Source organism: Protopterus annectens, chromosome 2.part0, assembly GCF_019279795.1.
Source record: "Protopterus annectens isolate FY-2018-M chromosome 2.part0, PAN1.0, whole genome shotgun sequence".
Classification (NCBI taxonomy): domain Eukaryota; kingdom Metazoa; phylum Chordata; order Ceratodontiformes; family Protopteridae; genus Protopterus; species Protopterus annectens.
The window spans coordinates 308058676-308081498 of record NC_056728.1 but is presented as its reverse complement, the minus strand read 5'-3'; the positions used below and the strand labels follow the sequence as shown (position 1 = coordinate 308081498).

At 43.0% G+C, this 22823-nt stretch overlaps 1 protein-coding gene across 1 annotated transcript in view; it reads left to right on the top strand.

Moving 5' to 3' along the window:
- The window catches only part of ALDH7A1 (aldehyde dehydrogenase 7 family member A1), a 760748-nt gene that overhangs the window by 557515 nt on the left and 180410 nt on the right, over window positions 1-22823 (top strand). The window contains exon 13 of the mRNA XM_044060782.1: window positions 4019-4125. Within this exon, the coding sequence (XP_043916717.1) occupies window positions 4019-4125 (107 nt within the window). The remainder of the gene's footprint in view (window positions 1-4018; window positions 4126-22823) is intronic.

Here is a 22823-nt window from a genome sequence, read left to right as displayed (position 1 = left end):
TAGCCAATTTCTTGTTTATTCCTTTTGTTAATCTAAAATGGGTATTACATGTTTGTGTTATATGTTAATCTATTGACTCTAAATCCTGTTTGATATTTATAATTAGTTTATCTACAGTACTTCTTAGTCTTGTAGCAAAGATGGAAATAAATATGTTGTAGTCTACATTTAATAATGAAACGGGTCTATGAGGAAACTAACTTATCAGTTCCTTGTTTAAGTGTAAGTGAGATTACAGAAAATTCCCAGAGGGAGGAATTATTTTGTCACTCTGAATTATCCTGAAAATGTTACTTAATTCTAAAATATTTAACAGAAGCAGACTATATAATTCCATAGTTAAATCATCTAACCTGGAGCTTTACCATTTTCCCTTTTAGTAAAGCTTTTTTAACTTGTATTAGGGTAATAGGCTTATAAAACAGAGATATTTGTTGGTCATTAAGTTTATTAATAAAAGTTTCTTAAATACTTGGCAATTTCGTAATCATCAGGATTATTTTTATCTTTATAAAGGTCCTCATAATTTTTGTTTTAAATATTAAGCATTTCCTCTGTGTCTGAAGTAAGCTTATTAGTGTGTTGATTTTGGATATGATTGATCTGTGCCTTTTTGACTAACATCTTGCGTCTGTTAGCTAATCTGTGTAGGTTTTTTGAAGTCATCACATAACTGTGCAATTTTAGTTTTTATAAAGCTATTTCTACTTTATGCATTAAAACTGTTTCATAATTTGTCATTAACTTTTAATGACTTATGTATTATCAAATTTCTTTGTTGTTCAGACCTTGCTTTGAGTATTTCATCTTGTGTTTTAACAACTATTTATTCTACTCTTTCATTCTACTACTAGCCCATCTTCCTATTTTATCTTTAAATGCATGTTAAGGAGTCCCATAATATGACTTTACTAACCTGACCATTATTCAAAGATAAAAAAAAATCTCAATTTGTTGCTTAATGTAACTCTTAAATTCTTTTAATTGCATCATATATACTGGGAGTCTGTAAATAATCTAACATTTCCATATATCCATTACATGACAGAGGTGGACCCCTTAATGATTACCTGGAAGCAAAGGAGCTCAGGTGGCAGCTGAGAACCAATGCAACGCAAGATCCAGGTTTAAACAGTAATATTTCCATTAGTTCTATACTCAAATTAAAAGCTGAAGGTCATACGTAACTGTATACATTTACATATTTACATGATTGAATTTGTAGTTATTTTAGTATTGTATTCAGTGCACGTTTATTCATGGAATTCTGATATATGTAACTGTGTGCCTTTTAGGATTAATTGTTGTAACTGCAATTGTTGTGATGTCATTTTTATTAGTTAATTGTTTTACAAGGATTTGGGGAAGGCTTTATGTGAGTGTATAAATAGGGTCAGCTTGTTTATACTTGTTATTCTGAAGAAGTTTTTATTAAAAACGAAAGTGCTAAAATACACCTTTTTGTGGATCCTGGTCTATTCTTTCTGGTGGTATTTCAAGGTTTGTTTTGTGGTTTGGTGTTGGTAGAAGTGCAAATTAGAATAGTTAATGTTTTGGAACAGGAGAATATTATCAAGGCTAATTCAGATATCTGTAAGGTGGTGTATGATTCTAAAGTGTTCAGCAACATCAAGTAACCTTGGCAGGTCTGTGAAGATGACTCAAGACAGCATTTGTTTGCTCATTGCCCCAATAATGTGCCTTTGAGTAACCAGTGAGTGGGGAAGGCATTCTTACATGACCAAAACCCATAATGTTTTTGGGAGAGAAGATGGTATTTGGAGATGTGTTCTGTGAGTTAAAGGTTGATTATTTTTTCAAAGATCTTCATAGGATTTTTAAAATGGATATGGACCTTCTATTTGGGAAGTGGTTTGGCTATTGCAGTTTCAAGATATTGGGCCTGGTTTTGGAGAAGAGCAGAGATTATATTTGTGTTGAAGGGGTTTTATGATGAATTCTGGACAGCCAAAAATGAACCATGGATGGAGGCCGTCAGTCCCTGGTGGGCTGTCCGAATTTGGTCTAGGAGTGGGATAATGTCTTTGGCTGATAGAGATTTCTCACAGCTTGAACAGTACAGGGGAAGACATTCTTGAGAAAGAAATACACAAGTTATGGTGCATGTTAAGGGATAGAGGATGTCCCCGTTATTTACTCCTCTCTGTTTCAGAGGAAGTTTTAAGGAACGAACAACCAGATTTGCATCTTTATTTGCTAACAAAGTATAACTGTGGAAAGTGGGCATAGTTACAGCAAATCCGAGTTGATGACAAATCTCTGCCCTTGGTTTTGCCTTTTAACAATCTAATTAGTAAATGCATAGAAGTTTTTAAGAGCTTATGGAACTTTGTTTTCCCAGGAGGTGGTAGTTTTTAGGAAAGGTAATTCTATAAAGAACTTGGAGGGTCAGCTTAGGGAATTGTTTACAGGTCGGTCTCACCGGGTGAACAAGTGTGGTAGGTGTAAATGATGTAGATCTATACACAAAGGTCCCTATCGGGTTGTGGGCGGATTTAATTGAAGCCTGACATGTCCAGGTAGATGTAACTGTGACGCCACATTTGTGGTTTACATTGCTATTTGTTCATCTTGTCTGGCATTTTATGTTGGTAAAACCAACCACAGACTTGGGGGGGTATAAGGGGACATTTATATGATATTAGAAAATGCCACCCCACTAATGCCCTTTATAGGCACAGAGTTTGTTGTAAAAAGTTCAAAAAAAAGTTTTTATTTTTTGTAGCAAATAGGGTGATTAATTCTTCAAGGGGAAGGAACCGCTATGGCAGTTGAGACTTAATGCACACAAACTTCCAGGTCTCAGTGATTCACTTTCTATTGGTAGTGTTTTAAAAATTAGGGCCAACAGGCTGTGAACTATGAACGACAGGTATATTTGTGAAAAATGTCAATTACTTGTTTTATAAAGTATTTAAATGAATATTTTGAAACCAACTAACTTTTGTGGTCCTAAGCACTGTTGTTCATTATACTTTGTTACACTTGATACACTAATTCTTATTGATGTTTTCATTATTTATATGTCTGTGGGTGTGGGTGTGTGTGTGTGGGTGTGTGTGTGTGTGTATATATCATTTTTTTTTTAACATCTCATGCACATTATTTGAGTTGCTATATATTTTGGTAGTGTCCATTTGTTTAATTCTTTTAATGTGTAGATTATTTATTCATTAGATGGCCGCTGTTTGGTGGTGATTTATTTAAATCATGGCACGACAGTGATGGTGTCATCTCTGATGAAGTCCCTGATCCACTAAGGACAAAAGCACTTAGTTGTTTTTACAATAAATTTTCTTATTTTTATTCATCTAGACATGAGTGCGATTGCTGGTGTTATAAGAGGTGCAGTTCCCTTTGTGAATATACGAGTAGTTTTTGCTGTAACATTCATTCCATGTGTTAGTGTTGCGTAATATGAACCTGGTTTGCGAGCTGCTCACTAAACCTCCTTTTTGGTTAACCTTCATCAATGTGTGGTAGCAAAATTGTGTATGAAATTGCTGTAACAGTAAAGCTTCGGGAGTAGCTGCATACTCTTTGCTCCACCTATATGAGTGACTTTAATTTCTGTTTTTTTATTGCAGACCAAGTACAGTCTTATTTCTTTGCATGACTTTTGCATGTTTTAAGTGGGATAGTAGACATGAGAGAGAGAGAGAACACCTACCTGCTTGTTTACATTTAGCTGAGACTTTTCTGATGTCGCAGTGTACGTGTCATAACTTCCTAAGGTTTGTAGAAGTTTTCTGTAGGTCTTAACCACCTGACAGCAAAGTACTTTTGCTTTTGTACAGTGTAGAAGCCTTTGCTAAATATCTTCATTCATACTAAATTGTAGCAAAACTGTGCTTTTCAGGGTTTATAGGAACTTTTTTTGATACAGGTAGATGTGGTGTTACACTCAGAATGTTTATAGCATACATTTTTGTAACACTATATGCATGTGCCCTGGTGCTGAATTCTGTCTGATCTTCATTGTTTTTCATATTTATAGGTAACACCTTGTATGGACCTCTACACAGCAAACAGAGTGTGGAGATGTATAAGGCTGCAGTAGAGCAAGCCAAACAGCAAGGCGGAACCATTGCCTGTGGTGGAAAGGTAAGATTGTGGCCAGATTGCTGTTGGGTACTCTGTGTACATGTATACCAGTTTATTTTCATATTTAAAAAGAAACTGATATTGTAAGCAATGAGAGAACACAAAAGGACAGAATGAGTAGAAAATCTGAAACTTCACATCTTAAAAGGATTTCTGCATTTGTACTGTTTATTGATATTTCTATGGGAGGACTGGGCAGTTTTGCAAAAGACAGAAAAAGTATTGGCAGTGTCACAGTACAGAGCCGTTTTTTACATTATAATGTTTAAATTGCAGTGCCAGACATGCTTTCGAGGTGTTAATGAGTAACGGTCTTTTTGTGATCACTAATGTGCAATTACCAGATTTTGTCCTGGAAGACCAAGGTTGCCAATATCCAAGGGAATTCTGCATTTTCTGAGATGCACTGACCTGAAAGTATAGATGATTAACAGGAGTGTAGCGTGTTGCCCCCCCCCCCCCCACACACACACACACACACACACATCAGGGGAAAGGGGGGGGTTGCCTTCTCAATAGTACACCTTTTTTTTGAGTGATTTTTTTTATGTCAAATACTGTTGCTCTTTTCTGATCATAGCTGTGTGTGTGTGTATATATGTGTGTGTGTGTGTGTGTGTGTGTGTATATGTGTGTGTGTGTGTGTGTGTGTGTGTGTGTGTGCGTGTGTGCGTGTATCACAAAAGAGTCAGTCTGTTATCATGGAGCTATAAATTACCATATCAGATTTGCATTGTGTGTAGAATATAAATTGTATTTGTTTACTCTTCAGTGATGTTTCTTTTGTTCTCACAATGGTACATGATGCGTCACTGTGAGGAATTGTGCATGGATAATTTAGAGATGTCAGCACTCTAGCCCAGCCACATGCAGATGGCAAAGAGAAAAGCTAGAGACATATATGAATTCCTTACAGACAGCAGATGTAAAGAGTGCAGCAACAGACAAGATGGTCTGTCACGTGATACTGGGTTGGTGCCAGATCACTAGGAGAAAAGGAAGGAAAATGGAGGGCAAACACCAGGGTCAAAACCTCCTCATCTTCCTTACAAGTAATGAGTTTCCCATTGATTGTGAGGGATTTGCAGTTTCACCCTTTGGTAAATGACTAGAGGAGTGCAGGAGGTTAATGCACAAAGGGAACCTTGAAAGGTTGCATCCTGCAGTGCCTGTGTTGTCTCTTCAACATTTGATCAGTTGGTAGCCTGAGCATGACAGGTCAGCTTGTGTAGAATTGTTGCTGAAGTTCCCCAACAAAAGCTTGCTATGTTGTGCATGACTCACCCTGCTAGTGTTATGGTGACTCCCTTTTGTCTTCTTTCACCATTTGGGTCCACAACAATGACCAAACAGTCTTTGACAAGTGATGGGACTTGGTCATGGGAGGGGGTGCAGGAGTATTCCCATTGATAATAAGGACTGATGTCAGGCCTGTCATGACCCAGTTGTTCTAAGTATAGACTAGTTGTATTAAGTCATATGTCAGCATAAAAAATGTCTTTAGGGTTAAATCCATTTAGCAGGAGGTGCTGTCTCTTGGGGGGGGGGGTTCCACAGTTAAGGTCTTGATAAGGAAAGGAGCTAATACCCAATGTTTCAAGGTACAGTGTAGGGACCCTCAGTAATCTGGTGGAGGTGGACTGCAGAACTGGAGTGTTGCATTGTTATTTTGATATACCAGTAAGCAGTAAGAAGGGTTGGCACTCAGGATGATGAGGCCTTCATCTCTGTTTGGGACAGGGACTTCGATACCTCCTACCCTGCCTCGTTTTTCTACCTGACAGACTTATTTGGAGAGATGCTCAGGATTTTTTAGACTTAGAATCTGTGTGCAAGAAGGATGGAAAGCGATGGGTCATCCCCTCTGTGTAGCCTGACTTAAAGGATGCCATATGTGCAAGTGAAAAGCCCTCTGATTCCAGTCCCTGTTCTGCCAAGAAGATAGGTCTCATATGCAGTTCTGCCGTCAAAGTGAAGTGAGATGTCCACTAAGCATCCTCACTGCTGTATAATCTATTAGTGTACATCACTGATCCCACTACAGTACTTGCTTACCTTGGAAGTCTAGAGATTTCAACAGGGGTGTGAGAAGGATTTTACCTGTGCTGTGGATGTATGCCCAGTAATTACGTTCATATAATTCCCTTAAAACCTCTTTTATTGAAAATCAGTATCAGAATTAATGACATTGAATGCTACTTCTTTTGAAGAGCCCACAAAAACATTGCTTTTACAAAGTAAGTCTTCCTATACTTGTGTGTGTGCGTGTGCGTGTGTGTGTGCGCGTGTGTGTAGGGTTCTTAACACTCTCCTTACTTAAATGTACTAACTGCATGGTGGGGACACAACCATGGAGAAAGGACAGTCATCTTGGCAGGGGAAAAACATTTCTGCACCACGTTTAACTGAAACACATTTCATGGAATATCTAAGCATGAATTCTAATAAAACTAAACAAAAGAATCAGAGTTAACCAGAAAAGAAATACAGGTATATTTTTTGTGGAATCTTTTCCACGGAAGTGGCTTTGTCTTTTATTTATTTTAGTGTTAGTGGTTTCAGTGACTTCAGTCTTCCATTATGGGTCAAGCCCTGGAGAAGTTGGCAGATGTTCCTGAATCTGTTATCAAGGTGGATCAAAAAAAAAAACAACCTTAACATGGCTTCTACAATGCGCTTCCTTTTGGCTCGTTGCCGTTTTAACCGTGCTTATGCTGTACATGGGACAGAAGGCTGAGGAATGTACTTGTATGGGGGATTATGGCTTAGGCTGCTGATATCCAGTAATGAGCTCAGGTAAGTAATTCTTGATGTCATTTTAAGGCTGATTGTGAGCACCTGTAAAAGACAACGCAGACATTGAACATGATGGAGGGTATGATGTCTGTTGCTGGCTCTCTCCAGCATATCTCTTTTTTAAGAACAACTCTCCTGTTGAAGAATGAAGAGGCCATTAAACATCGGGTAGCAATGTTTCCCCTTGTGATTCCAGATAGGTCTCCAAAAAATTCAAACAGAAAAGATACAGCAAGACAGCAACCATAATAAATCAAATAAAAAATGCAGTAAAAGGAATGAATAATGCATTATTAAAAAATAGTAAACTTTCGTTTTTCACATTAACACAGACTTTATCAGATTAATTAAGATCAACACACAACATTCTTAAATATCCCAAATTAAAATGCACATATCATTCAATAAACAAAATTAATGTCTCATTGCTCTTGATTTTAAAACAAACAAGTTATAGTTTTATTAAATCCTGGTTTTACATATGTGTTTAATAAAATTTCCCATCTTATTTCTTTTACTTCCAACTCTTTTTTTCTGCATTACCACATTTTAGCTGAAAATCCAGAGCATCTATATATATATATATATAAATATAATATATATATATATATATATATATATATATATATATATATATATATTTCTTACACCTGCATTTGTTTGCACAGAGCATTGCTCACATTTCTTACCTTGATGCTATATGAACGTTCATACATTGTATACATTCTAGTGGTCTTTCTAACATAAGATTCTTCAAACCAGAGCTCTATGCAAAATATACTGCATTGCTGGAGTCACAGGTAATAGTAACCACGACTTCTGCAAGTCGTAATGGTGGAACTGTAATAAATAGATGGATAATCAAGAATGTACTACAGTAAGTACAGTTTAATGTAGCAATTTTAACAGAAACTTGGCTAAAATCTTGTTTAAATAGCAATGAAATTTTACCCCAGAGGTACAATGTCCACAGACTAGATAGAACAAAGAAATGTGGTGGTATAGCTATAGTATATAAAGACTCAGTTAAACTCTAACACCTCCAGGCAAGCCATTGATAGGACCCACCTTCTTTCTAACTTGCTATATACCTCTCCTATTTTTACAAACCTCACAAAAACTGACCTAGCCAGACTGGAGTCCTGCTACCACAAAATCGCCAAATTCACCACAAATTCATCATATAGATCCCCCCACTGCACTGCGTTTTGCCAACTAAACTGGCTAGAACTACCCAACCTCCTAACTCTCAATCGAATTACAGCTACCCCATGCCATTATAATCAAACCCGACAAATGCCCAGTTCTCCATAATCTCATCCAGCCTTACCCAAATAACAGAACCCTAAGAGCTACTGACAGATCCCTATTAGAGATCACCATGTCTAATAACAGCTTTGGCGATTCTCTTTCCTCCAAGCAGATTTCCAAAGCCTGGAATTCCACCCCACAGCATATCCTTAACACTAGCAGCCCAACCCAGTTTAAACAACTTCTCAGGGCTTAACTAACTCGCAACTGGCTCTGCTCATATACCTCCCTTGGCTACACTGAAGCAGTTACTCTCCATCTGTTTCACCTCTTCTCTGATCCTCTCATCTATTTGCTAAGCATTTTTTTCCTGTAGTCTCTCCCTTATCATTTTTCTATCCCACCTTCTCTCACCTCCCCACCTCCTCACCTCCTTCCTCTCTCTACTGAGATTCTCCTTCAACATTAGATAGCTATAAACCTCTGTTTTTATCAAACACTTCATACTCTGTAAGGTGTAATTGCTCTGTTAAACAAACTGTGTCAGTCACACTCCTGTAAAATCCAATATGCTTTGATGCAAGATGCATGTAATTTGACAAGCATGATTATATATTATTGCATTGCAACTTTGATTTTTATTATTATTGTTCATAGGTTCATACTAGGCTATCTGCCCTAGGGCATTTATAAGCCTAGCCAGAATGTGTTTGGCTTTCGCCACCCATTTTAAATTTATTTTGCTATGCCCTTTTTCGAGGTTAGTATACTGTGCCTCTGTCTAACAGTGACACAGAAGTGATACCTGGGGTAAACCTACGATCTCCCATCCACTCATCAAGATTCCTCTTGGAGAGTCAATGAGGGACTCTGCCTAACCTGGACTGGGATTTTATTCCAGAGTGAAGGGAGCCTCTGGGTTATGAATCTGTCCCTCCAGCATGTCCTATTTATTTCAGTGCTGAGGTTCAAGTCTCTCGAGCGTAGCTCGATGGGATTTGGATTTTCTGAGGTGCGGCATGTCCATTAATTCCGGGTTGGACATGGCTTTATACGTCAGGCACAGATCGCCTCTGAACAGGCGGTATGCCACTGAGTAGAGCTGGAGTTTCTTTAACCTGGCAGCATATGGCATCTGTTTGAGCCCTTTGATCCTCTTGGTGAGGTACTTTTGGGGTCTTTCCAGTTGCTGCAAGTGTCTGGTAAGGTACATCCCAAAAGGGGCATTGTACTCAATTATGGGCCTGATGAGGGATGAGTAAAGAGGCACGATGACCTCCCTGATCTAGATGTGAACCCTTCATGATTAGGTGGGCTATATAAAATGTTTTTCTAACCACTTTGGCCACGTGGTTGTCAAATGAGAGATTGCTATCAACTTGGGTCCCCAGGTCCCTAATTACTTCTTCTGTACTTAATGGATTACCACCTATGTGGTAATTTGTGGGTACTTTGTTTTGCCAAAGGGATGACTATACACTTTTGGCATTTAGCTTGAGGCCATGGCTCTGGCACCAGTTGTCTGTTTCTATGAGGCCCTTTTGGAGGATGCTTGTGTCAGCTGGAGAGTCGATTATGGTGCCCAGTTTGCAGTCATCTGCGAACTTGGTCAGCCACAGTCCTTCCGTGTTGGCCTGTACCTCCGAGAAATATATACCGAACAAGAGAGGTCCCAGGACTGAGCCTTGTGGGACACCACTTGTAACTGGTTTAGAGTCTGACATGGCTCCAGCAATTCTAACCATGTGGGTTCTGTCCTTGAGCCAGTTTGCAATCCATCTAGTGACATAGGGGTTTATATTTAAGCTGGTGAGCTTATCTATAATGCCCGAGTGGGGTATTGTATCGAAGGCTGTAGCGAGGTCCAGGTAGGCTGTGTGGACCACCTTCCCCTCGTCAATCGCCTTGGTGAGTGTTTCAAAGAAATCAACCAGGTTTAAAAGGCAGGATCTGCCCTTAACAAAGCCAAACTGGGTAGGATCCAGTGTCTGCAGGTCCCCAATATATGAGGTCCATGATAATCCTTTCCATAGCTTTGCAGACTAAGCTAGTCAGGCTTATGGGGCGATAGTTTCCAGGATCCGTTGAGGCACCACCTTTATGGAGAGGGACCACTGTTGCTGTACACCACTCTTTGGGCACATATCCTGTAGTAAGGCTGAGATTGAACAGTAGTTTTATGTTTGGGTTTAGCTCTTCTTGGAGTTCATGTAGGACGCAGCCTGGGATACCGTCTGGTCCCATTGATGCTGTGTTTTTTGCTTTGGAGAGGGCGGCTCTTACCTGAGCATCTGAGATGTCAGGGGGGGCAGCACTCTGCTGGGATAGATATTTGCCCTTTTGGTGGGGAGGGGGGGGGAGAAGTTTGCGCTGAACCTGTCAGCTAGGATGTTGGCAATGTCTGTGGGTTCAATGTATTTTTTGTCATTTTGGACTAATTCTGAGCATATCTGGGAATTACCACCCAGGTTCCTAACATAACTAAAGAAAGCCTTGTGATTATCCTTAGTGTCCTGTGCAATTTTTCTCTCGAAGCTGGCCTTAGACAATTTTATGAGTGCCCGTAGTTTTTGCTAATACTGATCAGTGATGCCTTCCCTTTTGGGATTTTGCTCTATCATTTAGTAGCTTCCTCCTTCTATTGTATAGTTTGTTTATGGCTAGGGTCCACCAGACAGGACGTCTGCCTTTGGAGGATTGGGTCTTGGTTTTATTCGGGATCGATGATCCATGCATTCCTGAAGGTGTTCATAGAATGCGTTTATAAAGGATTCTGCGGTCTGGGCTGTATTTTCCACAGGCCCGGGGCTTTGAAGGATTCCACCTCGGTTTTGAGGAGTGTGAAATTTGCTTTAGAGAAGTTTTTCACTGTGATTTTCTGGGCAGGGGTGGGGTCGGGATGTGAATATCCAGTGAGATTAGTTTATGGTCTGATCTTACCAGTGAGGGATACACTTCTGGTCTGGAGCATAGAGTCCCCATGTTGGTGATGATCAGGTCCAGTATGTTTTCCCCTCTTGTGGGAGTGGTAACAAGTTATTCCATAGCATTTGAGTTTATAAATTCTAGGAACCTTTGGGCTAGGGTGTTGGAGCTAGAGTAATGCTCCCAGTCTATGTTTGGGTAGTTGAAGTCGTCTAATATAATGGTGTTTGGAGAGACCTTCATATTTTCCAATTTGTATTGTTTACTGTCTACTTGTCCCCGGGCCTTCGGTGAAAATGGGCTAATAGCCCAGTCAGACCTCCCTGGTAAACAAATGATCTGATGTTATCCATGTCACTGTTCCTCACTCTTGGTTCTTGAATCCAACATCGGATCCGAGCCAGCTCTTTACAGACAGCTTCAAGGCTTGAGCTCCTCCCACTCCCATGATTCCTTGCTGGCTTCTAACCCCCACCCCCCAGATCTCGTTTGCCTCTTTTCAGCTACAGACGCAGGTTTCTTGGCTCGGCTCCTGTTGTGGGGATAAGTACTTTCTTTTTGTCTCTTTTTGGCTAGAGTTAGTTGTAGTGCAATTAGTTGGTAGTTAGTTTGTTATCCAGGGGTTATTCTATTCCCTTTTCCCAGAATCCTCCTGTCATGAAATTCCTCCCTGGCACACCACCCCATCAGAGGGAGCTACTTCAGGAAGAAGTGCTCAGGTTTCTTCAGAAGAGAGACATCCCAGAGGTCCCACCAGGATGAGAATCCCGAACTTACGCTTCTTTTCGATGCTGAAAATTATGGGGGACATGTGTCCCATCCTGGACTTCAGCAAACTCAACCTCTCGGTCAAGAAGTCAAAGTTCCAGATGGTCACTGTTCTGTCCATCGTGCCCTTGTTACACAAGGATGATTGGATGTGCCCCGTGGATCTCTAGGATGCATACTATTACATTAGAATAGACAGGCACTCCAGGAGGTATCTCTGCTTTCGAGTAGGGCCCCATCATTATCGGTTTCAAGCCCTGCCCTTTGGTTTCACCACAGCCCGTCGGGTGTTCGTGTATGGCAGTGGTCACAGCTCACGTGAGACTGCAAGGATTCCAGGTGTTTCCCTATCTTATAGGTTCATAGGATGATACTAGGCTATTGGCCCGCAGGCCCTTATAAGCCCAGCCAAGAATTTTTCCCAAGTTCTCACAAAGTCAGCCCCTGTTTCCCCTGTCTAGCAGGGGCACAGGTGGGATCCCAGGGGTGTATTTTCTGTTTCCCATCCAGTCGTCCAGGTTCTGTTAAAGAGGACTAGAGAGGTACTCTGCTTAACATGGAGAGGGAGCCTGTTCCACAGACTGGGAAGTCTCTGGGACACAAATCTATCCCACAAACATGTTCTATTAATGTCATGGACCAGGTTTGACTTATGAATATGCAGCAACTAAATGAAGGCTAGGTCTAAGATGGCCTTGTATTCCAGACACAGGTCACCTCTGAGCCGTCTGTACGAGACTGAGTAGAAGGACAGTGCTTTTAGCCTATCTGTATAAGACAGCTGTTTGAAACCCTAAATTTTCCTGGTTACGAACCTCTGTGGTCTTCCTGCTGCTGCATGTGCTTGGCAAGGTACATGCCAAAGGGGGCACTCTACTCTATAATGGGTCTGATAAAAGAGGAGTACAGGGCTGTTTTGACCTCCTTGTTCCTAGATGAAATACCCTTACTTATGAGGTGGACCATGTAGAAAGCCTTCTGTACAACGGAGGCAATGTGGTGGTCAAAAGTTAGGTTGCTGTCAACCTGGATGCCCAAGTCCTTCATGACCACTTACATGCTTAGTACATTGTTATTAATGTGATAATTAATGGGGATGCCATTTTCCCCAAAGAGGATAATGATGCATTTCTTGGCATTCAGTTGGAGGCCATGCTCCTGGCACCACTCATTAATTTGGGTAAGGCCCTCTTGGAGGATGTTCACATCACTAGGGGAATTTAAGACCGTCATCTGCAAACTTGGTCAGCCACAGAGCTCTTTTGTTGGCTTGCATCTCAGAAAAGTATATCCCAAACAGTAGAGGCCCCAAGACCGATCTTTGGGGTACAGTGCTCGTTATGAGTCTACTACTAGAGGTGGCTTCCCCTATTTTGACTGATTGGGTTCTATCAGTGAGCCATTTAGCTTCTCGTCTGGTAACATACGGGTTAATGCTCAGCTGGGAAAGTTTATCTATTATTCCCGAGTGGGGAATAGTGTCGAAGGCTTTGCCTAGGTCAAGGTAGGCGGTGTGCACCACCTTCCTTCATCCGTGGCTTTGATGACTGTTTCGAAGAAGTTGACCGAGTTTAATAGGCATGATCTCCCTTTGACAAAACCAAACTGTGTGGGATCAAGCATTTGGAGGTTGCCAATGTCCTTGTTTATAAGGTCCATGATAATGCGTTCCATGGCCTTGCAGATTAGGCTAGTTAGGTAGATGGGCCTATAATTGTCTGGGTCAGTGGACCTTTGTGTAGAGGGATGAAAATAGCTGTCCTCAATTTGGCTGGGATGAAGCCAGTGCGCAGGCTTTGGTTGAATAGTGTGCCTAATGGAGCTGAAAGCTCATGCCTGAGTTCATGTAGAATGCAGACAGGGAGGTTGTCAGTTTCCATGGAGATTGTATTTTTTGCCTTTGAGAGGGCATTAAAGACCCTGCTCCCTGGTGATGAGGGGAGTGGGGCAGGTGCTGGGGATGTCGTGGATTACTGATGGGGGGACAGGGAGGTGAATATTTCACTGAACCTGTCTGCCAGCAGGTTGGCTATATCTACTGCATTTGTGTATGTGATCTTCTCTACCACCATTTCAGAGTAGATTTGGGTGTTACATTTGAGATTATGGACGTATGTGAAGAAGGCCTTGTGATTGTCCTTAGTGGATGTGGCCAATTTGGACTTGAAGTTAGCCTTAAGAGGATTTCACCATTGACCTTATTTATTTATTTATTTGAAGTTTGTTTGCCAGGATGGTCCATTGGGCCGAATGAGCCCATTTTCAGTGGAGTCCTGGGGAGAAAAGCTCCATAGATACAATATATAAAAAAACAGTTTGTTAAAGTACAAGAAGAATACATATAAGCCAAAGTAAGTATTAATACAATTAGAAGTTAAAGCAGAACAATATATAATAATTCATATGGGTTTACAATTTTTAGTCTCTATACTTGCTAAAATAGATGTTAAGTCAAAGACAATAGAGAGTAGGTATGTACAAATGGATTAAACTTAAGTTATTTACAATATGTTTGTTCTCATAGGGGAGATGTGATTGTAGGCTAAGGGGGTAAGGTATTATTTGCTTGTTCAGACAAAGGAGAGATTGCTTCCAACTTGGCACCTACTCCTTCTTGGTCCTGGACAATAATTTTTTGTTCCTTTTATTATTGAGTTTGTTTATTGCTGCTGTCTACCACACATGTTTACTCTTCTTTGAGGAAGATGATTTGGTTCTGTCAGGTATTGCTGAGTCCATACAGCTATGTAGGTGCTCATAGTTTTGTGGTGTAGGCTTGGACATTAGTGCTAGTTCCAACTTAAGGGTTGGTGGCTGTGAAGCTGCTTATACCTGCTCTCAGGAGATTGTAGTCCGCTTTGGAAAAGTTTTTTTTTGTTTGACCCTGACGGGTGGGGGGGGAGTCATGGGAGATGGTGGCTTCTAAAGTGATCGCTTTATGGTCGGATCATACCAAGGGGGATGACACTGTAGGGGTGCTACAGTGGCTACTCATGTTGGTTAGTACCAGGTCCAGGATATTTTCACCTCTCGTGGGGGTGTCAACGAGCTCATCCAATGCATTGGCATTGACAAAGTCAAGAAATCTGTGAGCATTCATGTTTGGACTCAAATAGGTCTTCCACTACATGGTTGGGTAGTTAGTCACCCTGGATCAGGGTAGAGGGTTGAATCTTGATGGATTCAGTAAGTCCAGATAGGTGGAGTGGGCGTCCCGAGTCATGATTGGGGGTCTGTTGCTAACTATGATTTGAATAGGTGTTTTGTCAACAGTTAACTGCACTTGGAGTGTCTCCTGTGCATCGTACTGTTTGACCAGCCTGGAGGTGTGCGTCTTTGATAAATATTGAAACTCCACCTCCTTTGGCTTAGTAGCCCTCCATTTGGGGTCTGCAAGTATGGTAGGATGAGTAAACTGGTACGGCCGGGGCGCTCTCTGCAGCTTTGATCCAGGTTTCAGTGACTGCACAAATGTCATCATCCTCCAGGTTGAGGAATGCTTGCAATGAGTACAGTTTCATGCTAAGACTCCTAGTGTTTAGCAGCATGACCTTTAAATTTCATTTAGAAGAATTTTTCATGTTGATAATTTTTGTGCTCATGGCTTTGCTTAAAAAATGCACTATGGTGGAGGGTAAGAGCCTTTGTCAGAAGCCTGAAGCCCAGGGAAAGACAGATGAAGGCCATCTCTGGCAAAGCATCGTGGTCTGTCAGTCATGTCCTCCCAGACTGTCAGGTACTGGATCCCCTTGGAATGACACCAGAAACTAAGCCAGTTGTTAAAGTCCATCATTTTCTGTTTGTATTGAGGCATCATTCTAGGTGACTGTAGGTTGCTGCTTAAGGCTAGGGACATACCTGCCTGGGACACGCATTCAGCAAGCTCAATCATGTCTCTCTTCATATAGAGAGAGGTACATCTCAAGTCATTCACACCAACATGGACTATGATAGAGTCATAGAAATACCTGTTGTTAAGAGACTTGAGTGCATGCGTGATATGGTGGATTCTAGCACCTGACAAGCAACTTACTGTGACTTTCTCCTTGTCTAGTTTGGTGAGTGGCTCATCTGTGTGTCTCACAATAGTCTCCTATGATTAGTATGTTGGGTTTGTGGCTGGGTCTTAGAGGCTGTGAGACACAGGGATGTGTACTGTGTGTGGTGCTTGGTGCTGTAGGTTGTGACATGCATGTGTGTTTTTGCTTCGGAGGTCTGTTTTGTTTAGGTATGTTTTTGTTGAGAACCTTTGCATATGTAGTAGTTTGTTGTACAGGTGTGGGTGGTGGTAGAGGTGGTAGTGTTTGTTGTGTTTGTGCAGACGATCTTCTTAGTGTCAGATGTACTGGCTTGTGACTGAGACAGCAAGGATTCTAGGTTCTTATTGTAATTGCATCTCTCACAATTGGCTCCTCATGGCTTCCATGAAGCATCATCTGACCACTGCTTTGCAATATCTTCTACAACTTTTCAACCAGTGAAGTATCACAGTGAATCTTCACAAATCCAATCTCACTCCATTCCAAAGTCTAGAGTTCATCGGGATTCATTTGGACACACTGTCAGAAATTGCAGCTCTCCCGCCCCAGAGGGTACATCTCATCAGCTGTCATGTCCAATCTCTTCTCAACCTGTCTCATCACTAGGCCCACCTTTTGCTCAGATACCTAGGGTCCATGGCGGTAGGTATCTACCTGGTGCCGTTGGCCAAGATCTATATGAGGGTTTTGCAGTGGACTCTAGCTGTACAGTGGTCCCCCCTGGTCCATTCAATGTCCGCTCCGATTAGCTTCACATCAGTGTGCAAACATCATCTTCTCTGGTGGATTTGGTCTCCAGATCTGATGGCAGGCAGGACCCCCCCCCCCAGCGCCACAGTGACCAAGAATGCTTCTCTATTAGGGGGGGGGGGCATTTTCAGGGACAGACGATCTAAGGCACGTGGTCTGAAGCAGAGACCAAGCTGCACATCCAAGTCCTGGAGATTAGGGCAGATGTCCTTCTATTCCCATTTTGCAGTATTCAACATATGGGTTTACTCCTCTTGCACCACAAACATCCAGCCAGTATATAAAAGTTTTCTGTCACTGTATGGTGCTTGGGACGTCTGATGTGGCTCAGGGAATGTGGGCCATAAAAGTGACATCTGCATGCACCAGCTCTCAGAACTTCTCAGCCACCAGTCGAACGCCAGGTGTTCCTGCCTTCACGGCCATCAGATTCAAGAAATCAGATAAGTGCCCCGTTGGGGAGCCTTTCAGTCCTTTTCTTTCTTTTAATGTCTGTTCATGTCATCCAGAAAGGGCAAGTGTAAGTGCGGCCATCAGATACCTCACAAGCATGCCCACGATCAGTGTCTCCCTTGTTTAGGATGGTCGCACGATTACAAGGCCTGCTCCATTTGTCAGACGTTTGTGCCCAAAACCTTGCGCAGCTGTCTGCATGTGCTTAACTGTTTAGAGAATCAAAGGTTAAAACAAATAACTTTAAGGATAGAGGGTTCCTCCGATGTACCTACTGAACTGCCAAAAAAGAAAGCCAGGACTCTGTGGCCTACCACCACCATTGCACCTCTTGCATCCAACCCTCAGCCTGTGGCCGATGTCGGCCTGGTAGAGGAATCGGGCTACGCCACCTTGGATATAGTGGGTACCTTCATGGAAGTTGCACAATCCCACATGGAGGGCACATCTGTAGAGGCTTTTCCGACATCAGTTTCTGATGCCAGGAGAGAACCAGCGCTTTCAGTAGGTCCGTCGAATCCTTCCAGTTCCGTACAGTCTCCAGATTTCAGGCCTTCCTCCTTTCAGATGCCTGCCAGGCCTTTAAAAAAGAAGGATAAAAGGAAGCATTTCTCTACTCCAGCTGAAAGCTTGCCTGACTGGCAGGCTTTCATCCAAAGTCTGTTTTAATGCCTTCATGGCCCTACGTACTACTGCAGGGACTGCTAACATTCCACCTCCAATTCTGAGTCCAAGGCCCCGAATTACAGACCCAACCTTTAGGGAAGAGGAAGATCTCTCAGAATCTTCATCTGAAGAATCTCTTTCATACACTTCCCAGCTTTCTTCTCCATTGGGGTATGGTTCCCCAGAGGAAAAATCTGTTGACCCTGACTCCCCAGCTGAGGATTTGATCTTTGGGGAAACAATATCCAAGATGAAATGATCGAGGTTCAAAAAAAGGTATTATGACCTCATTCAGATGGATTTCCCCAATTCTGCCTGCCTTCCTGGATGCCTTTTCCTCAGCAGCCTTAAAGTCTGACTCTCAACCACCTGCTCCACGCAGATGTGATAAGACTTTATAAAGTCCCTGACACAGCCAAGTATCTCCTTAAGTGTCCACCAGCAGACCTTGCCACCATCTCATTTCTACAGATAAGGCATCTAAACGTTTACCCACCACCACTAGCCTTCCTGCTGACAAAGACGGCAAAACAACGGAGCATCTGGGTAAGAAAATTTACACCTCTGCTACTCTACTTCAGAGCTACTAACTACCAGACACACATGGTTAAATATGCCTTAAACCTCCAAGGAACTGGCTGATACACCAGATTGTGCTGCCAAAGTTCACTGTCTTCCCTTCTGGCTCTCACCTCCCAGGTCACCAGGCACTCAAAGTGCCGCTATGATGCTGCTTGAAGCCTCAGCAAGGTCAGCAGCATCAGCAGCTGCCTTAAGAAGGTACTCCTGGCTATGCTTCCAGCTCCTTCCAGATGTTTTCAGGGCAAAGCTGATTGATGCCCCCTGGACAACACAGCTTTGTTTGGTGCAAATGTGGCTGATTTAAGTCACTTCAGCAAAAGGGGGAAAGAAATGCAAGATTTGAAATGCCTACTAGTCTCCCCTATTCCAAAATTCCAAGGGAACTACCCAGCTAAAACCCAGTTCATTAGAAAACATTCTCACACTGATGCACCCTCAAGGTCTAGAAAACCTACCAGAAAGCAACCCCCTCCAACTAGAGCTATACCATCCTGTAACCAGAGGCTGCCCTTTCAAGACAGGGCAGGTAGCATCTGACTACCTGCCAGCGTTATAACTCCCCTCCTCCTCCCACCTCTCTTCCTCTGTTGGTACACCTCTCTGTGTCTCCCTTGTGTGGGCATCCATCACCTCAGACAAATGGGTCCTTTCAATCCTTCAAAATGGGTATTTCATGACCTGGCGTATGCCCCCAAAATGAAAGGGTATCCCACAATCTCCAAAACAGCTACACCTCGTGCAGCCAGTGCTGCAAACTCTGCTGGCTCAAGGCACCATCAAACCAGTGCCCCAAGCTGCTGAGAGGATTCTACTCCAGGATTTTCTTGGTTCCAAGAAAAGATGGTCCTTGGAGACCAATTCTGGATCTCTCGTGTCTCAACCTATTCCTAAAGGTTCCAACCTTCAGGATGTTGACCTTACCAACCCTTTTCCCCCTTCTGATTCCCCAGGGGTTTATGGCCACCTTAGAAATAAGGGATGCCTACCTTCACATACCCATAAGGCCCACTTTTAGGAAGTACTTGAAGTCCCTGGTGGGCTCTTCTCACTTTCATTTCTCTGCCTTGCCCTTTGGGCTTTCCACTGCACCCAGGGTTTTCTCCAAATGGTTGGCTCCAGTGATTGCCTTCTGCAGGACAAAGGAAATCCAGATATTTCCTTACCTGGGTGACCTGCTGATACAGGCAGGCAACAAATAAACCCTCTTGCAACATATATGCCTTATTTCCCTCCTACAGTCTCTGGGATTCCAGATAAATTACCCAAAATCCCACCTGGAACCTACTCAAAACATTGTCTTCTTGGGGTGCAGAATTCGGACAGACTTCATGAAAGCCTACCTTCCCCTCCAAAAGGTAGAAAACTTGAAAGAACTCCTACTTCTGGTCCGTCAGTCAACATAATTGACAGTGAGGCAGTACCTCATGCTCATGGGCTACATGGCAGCAACTATCCCCATGTTACCATTAGCAAGACTTTATATGAGATAGTTACAGTGGTACCTTTCATTAGTCTGGATCCAACACTCCCACCCCTTGGAGTACAGGGTTCCTCCCCTACCATGCCTCAAACTGGAAATCCAGTGGTGGTTGACACAAGTGACCCTCAATCCAGGTCCTCCCCTCCAACCACCCCTACCCACACAGATCATGCACACAGATGCCTCAGACTTGGGCTGGGGAGCAACTCTGAGCCATCAAAAAGTGCAGGGTCTGTGGCCAGAGCCACACACACACAAGAACACATCAGTGTTCAAGAGATGAGGGCAATTCTCCTAGCCCTAAGAGCCTTCCTACCCTATCTACAGCAAGGTCGACTAAAGATTTTCACAGACAATACCACAGTTCTGTGGTATCTCAACAAACAGTGAGGGACCAAGTCTTACTTTGCAGACTAACTCTTCTAGTATGGGAACTGGCCACCTCACAGGGAGTGACCTTGCATCTGGTCTACATTCCCTCTCTATAGAACTCCCAGGTAAACTGTCTCAGCAGAACCATCACAAACAACCATGAATGTATGCTTCACAGGGATGTCTTCCTGGATCTGGTCTACTGGTGGAGTACACCTCAAATAGATCTGTTTGCCTCCTCCATCAACAGGTAGCTTCCTAGATTCTGCACCAGGATACACATCCTCAGGCACTGGCAACATATGCCTTCTCAATATCTTGGAAGGGGAAGTTCCTCTGCATTCCCCCCTTCCCATTCATCCAGAAGGTCCTGCTGAAAATACAGCAAGACAGACCAAAAATCTTGTTGGTGACTCCCTACTGGTGAAGACAGCATTGGTTCCCCCTACTTCTGCAACTCTCCAAGGGCAATCACCACAAATTGTCCCTCAGAGTGAACCTTCTCGCACAGCACAAGGGATCCCAAATACACCCACAGTGACAGTTACTGCACCTCACCCTGTGGTTGATAGGATTCTGATTCCCTTCAGACACCTTTACAATGAGGATGTGCTCAGTCTCCTGCAAGAGGCCAGGAAACTGAATACAAGAAAATCTTACCTTTTGAAGTGGAAGTGATTTTCCATATGGTGTCACAAAAGACAGTTGGACCTGCTTGCAAGTGAGACCCCTCTAGTTCTGTCTTACCTGTGTGAGCTACTGCAGACAGGATTGGTCTACTCTTCCATTAAAGCTCACTTGTCTGCAATCTCAGCATACCTTCCTCTGGACCCCTCTCTAGCATCCAGACTCCCAGCTAAGCTTTTTCTCAAAGGGGTCCTTCACCTGAGGCCCCCAGGAAACCATCTCAACCTCCATGGGACCTTAACTATGTTTTGGAAAAGCACACGCTTCCTCCATTTGAGCCAGCAGACAAAGCTTCCTTAATATCCTGTACATGGGGAACTGTACTACTCGTGGCCGTGACCTCAGCCAGAAGATTGTCAGAGGTGCAAGCCCTCATGGCTATCCCAGCTTTCCTAGTTTTCCACAATGACAGGGTTACTGTTAGAACTAACCCTTCATTCATGCCCAAGGTGGTGAATGATCTCTCCCTGAATCATGCCATCCACCTACCTGCCTTCTTCCCTAACCCACAGGGGGACAGTGAAGGGAGTACTTCACTCCCTGGATGTTCACAGACAACTCATGTTTTATCTGCATAAAACCAAGCCTATCAGACAGGCTGACCAACTCTGCCGCCTTCCACCTTCTCTACCTGGATTTCCAAAGCCATCACCTTCTGCTACAAATACCATGGGAAATCCCTGCAAGGTACTGTTAAAGCAAACTCCATCAGGGCTATGGCTTCCTCAGGAGCCTTCTTCAGGGATTTGGATTTTTTTTGGATCTTGAAGCGGCTACTTGGTCATCAGTGCACACCTTCACCAAACATTATAAGTTAGACCACATTTCCAGAGCCAGGACAGATTTGCCAGGGCTATCCTTCACAGATTCCTGGAGACTGCCTCTAGACCACCACCCCCTCCTTCACAGTGAGCTTTGGCACTCACCCATATGTTGAATACTGCAACATGGGAATAGAAAGACATAGAAAAGTTGTGTAAAATCTTACCATAACCATAAATGTCCTTCTCTTCCATGTTGCAGTATTCCTTTCCGTCCTCCTTCCCCTCCTGTTAGGCTGCATTTACCTTTCTGGGTGGCACAGGACTGGCATTGCCTTTACTAGGACTGGTTCTGACAGGGACTTATAGTTCTGAAGGCTGGTGCATGCAGACATCACTTTTATGGCCCATGTTCCCTGAGCCACGTCAGACATTCCAACGCACCATACAGTGACTGCAAACTTTTGTATACTGGCCAGACATTCACAAAGCAAGAGGAGTAAACCCATATGTTGAATACTGCAACGTAGAAGAGGAGGACATCTATGGTTATGGTAAGATTGTACATAACTTTTCATGTTCTTCATCTCACATTGCTGCAGTCCTTACATATGGGTAGTCCGCTGTCCTCGGTCGGCCTGAATACCAAAGTATTAGGCTGACGTCGGTCAAGGCGCTTAAAACTGACATCAGGACGTCAGGGTACAAAAGCGCATGACCGACGTCATTTCCTCAGTCTTTTTTGCCGCATGGTCCGATGCAGAAGCAGCGTTGCAAGTGCCGTTCGGCGTTCTGAAATTTTTCGAATTTGGAGTTTCAGACCGAATCCAAGTTGGCTAAGTACCCCGTTGGGGAATATTTTGTTTTTTCTTGCCTCAGTGTTTTACCGGATGTCAGAAAAAGTGAATAACTGTATTTCTTGTGGGAAACAGATACCGCATAGGGATTATCATTCTTTGTGTATTCCTTGTTTGGGGCCTGAGCACGACGTTGTTGGGTGTCGCTTTGTGCTAGGTTCAATAAACGCACTATTAAGCGAAGGTTAGATTGTGCTAGGCTGGTCTTTGGGAAGCGGTGCAATTATAATATGCCGCCGGATTCTCCGCGCCCGCTTCTAAGAAGCGCAAAGACAAAGCAGTTAAACCCAGGCAGATGAGTCGTCCGATC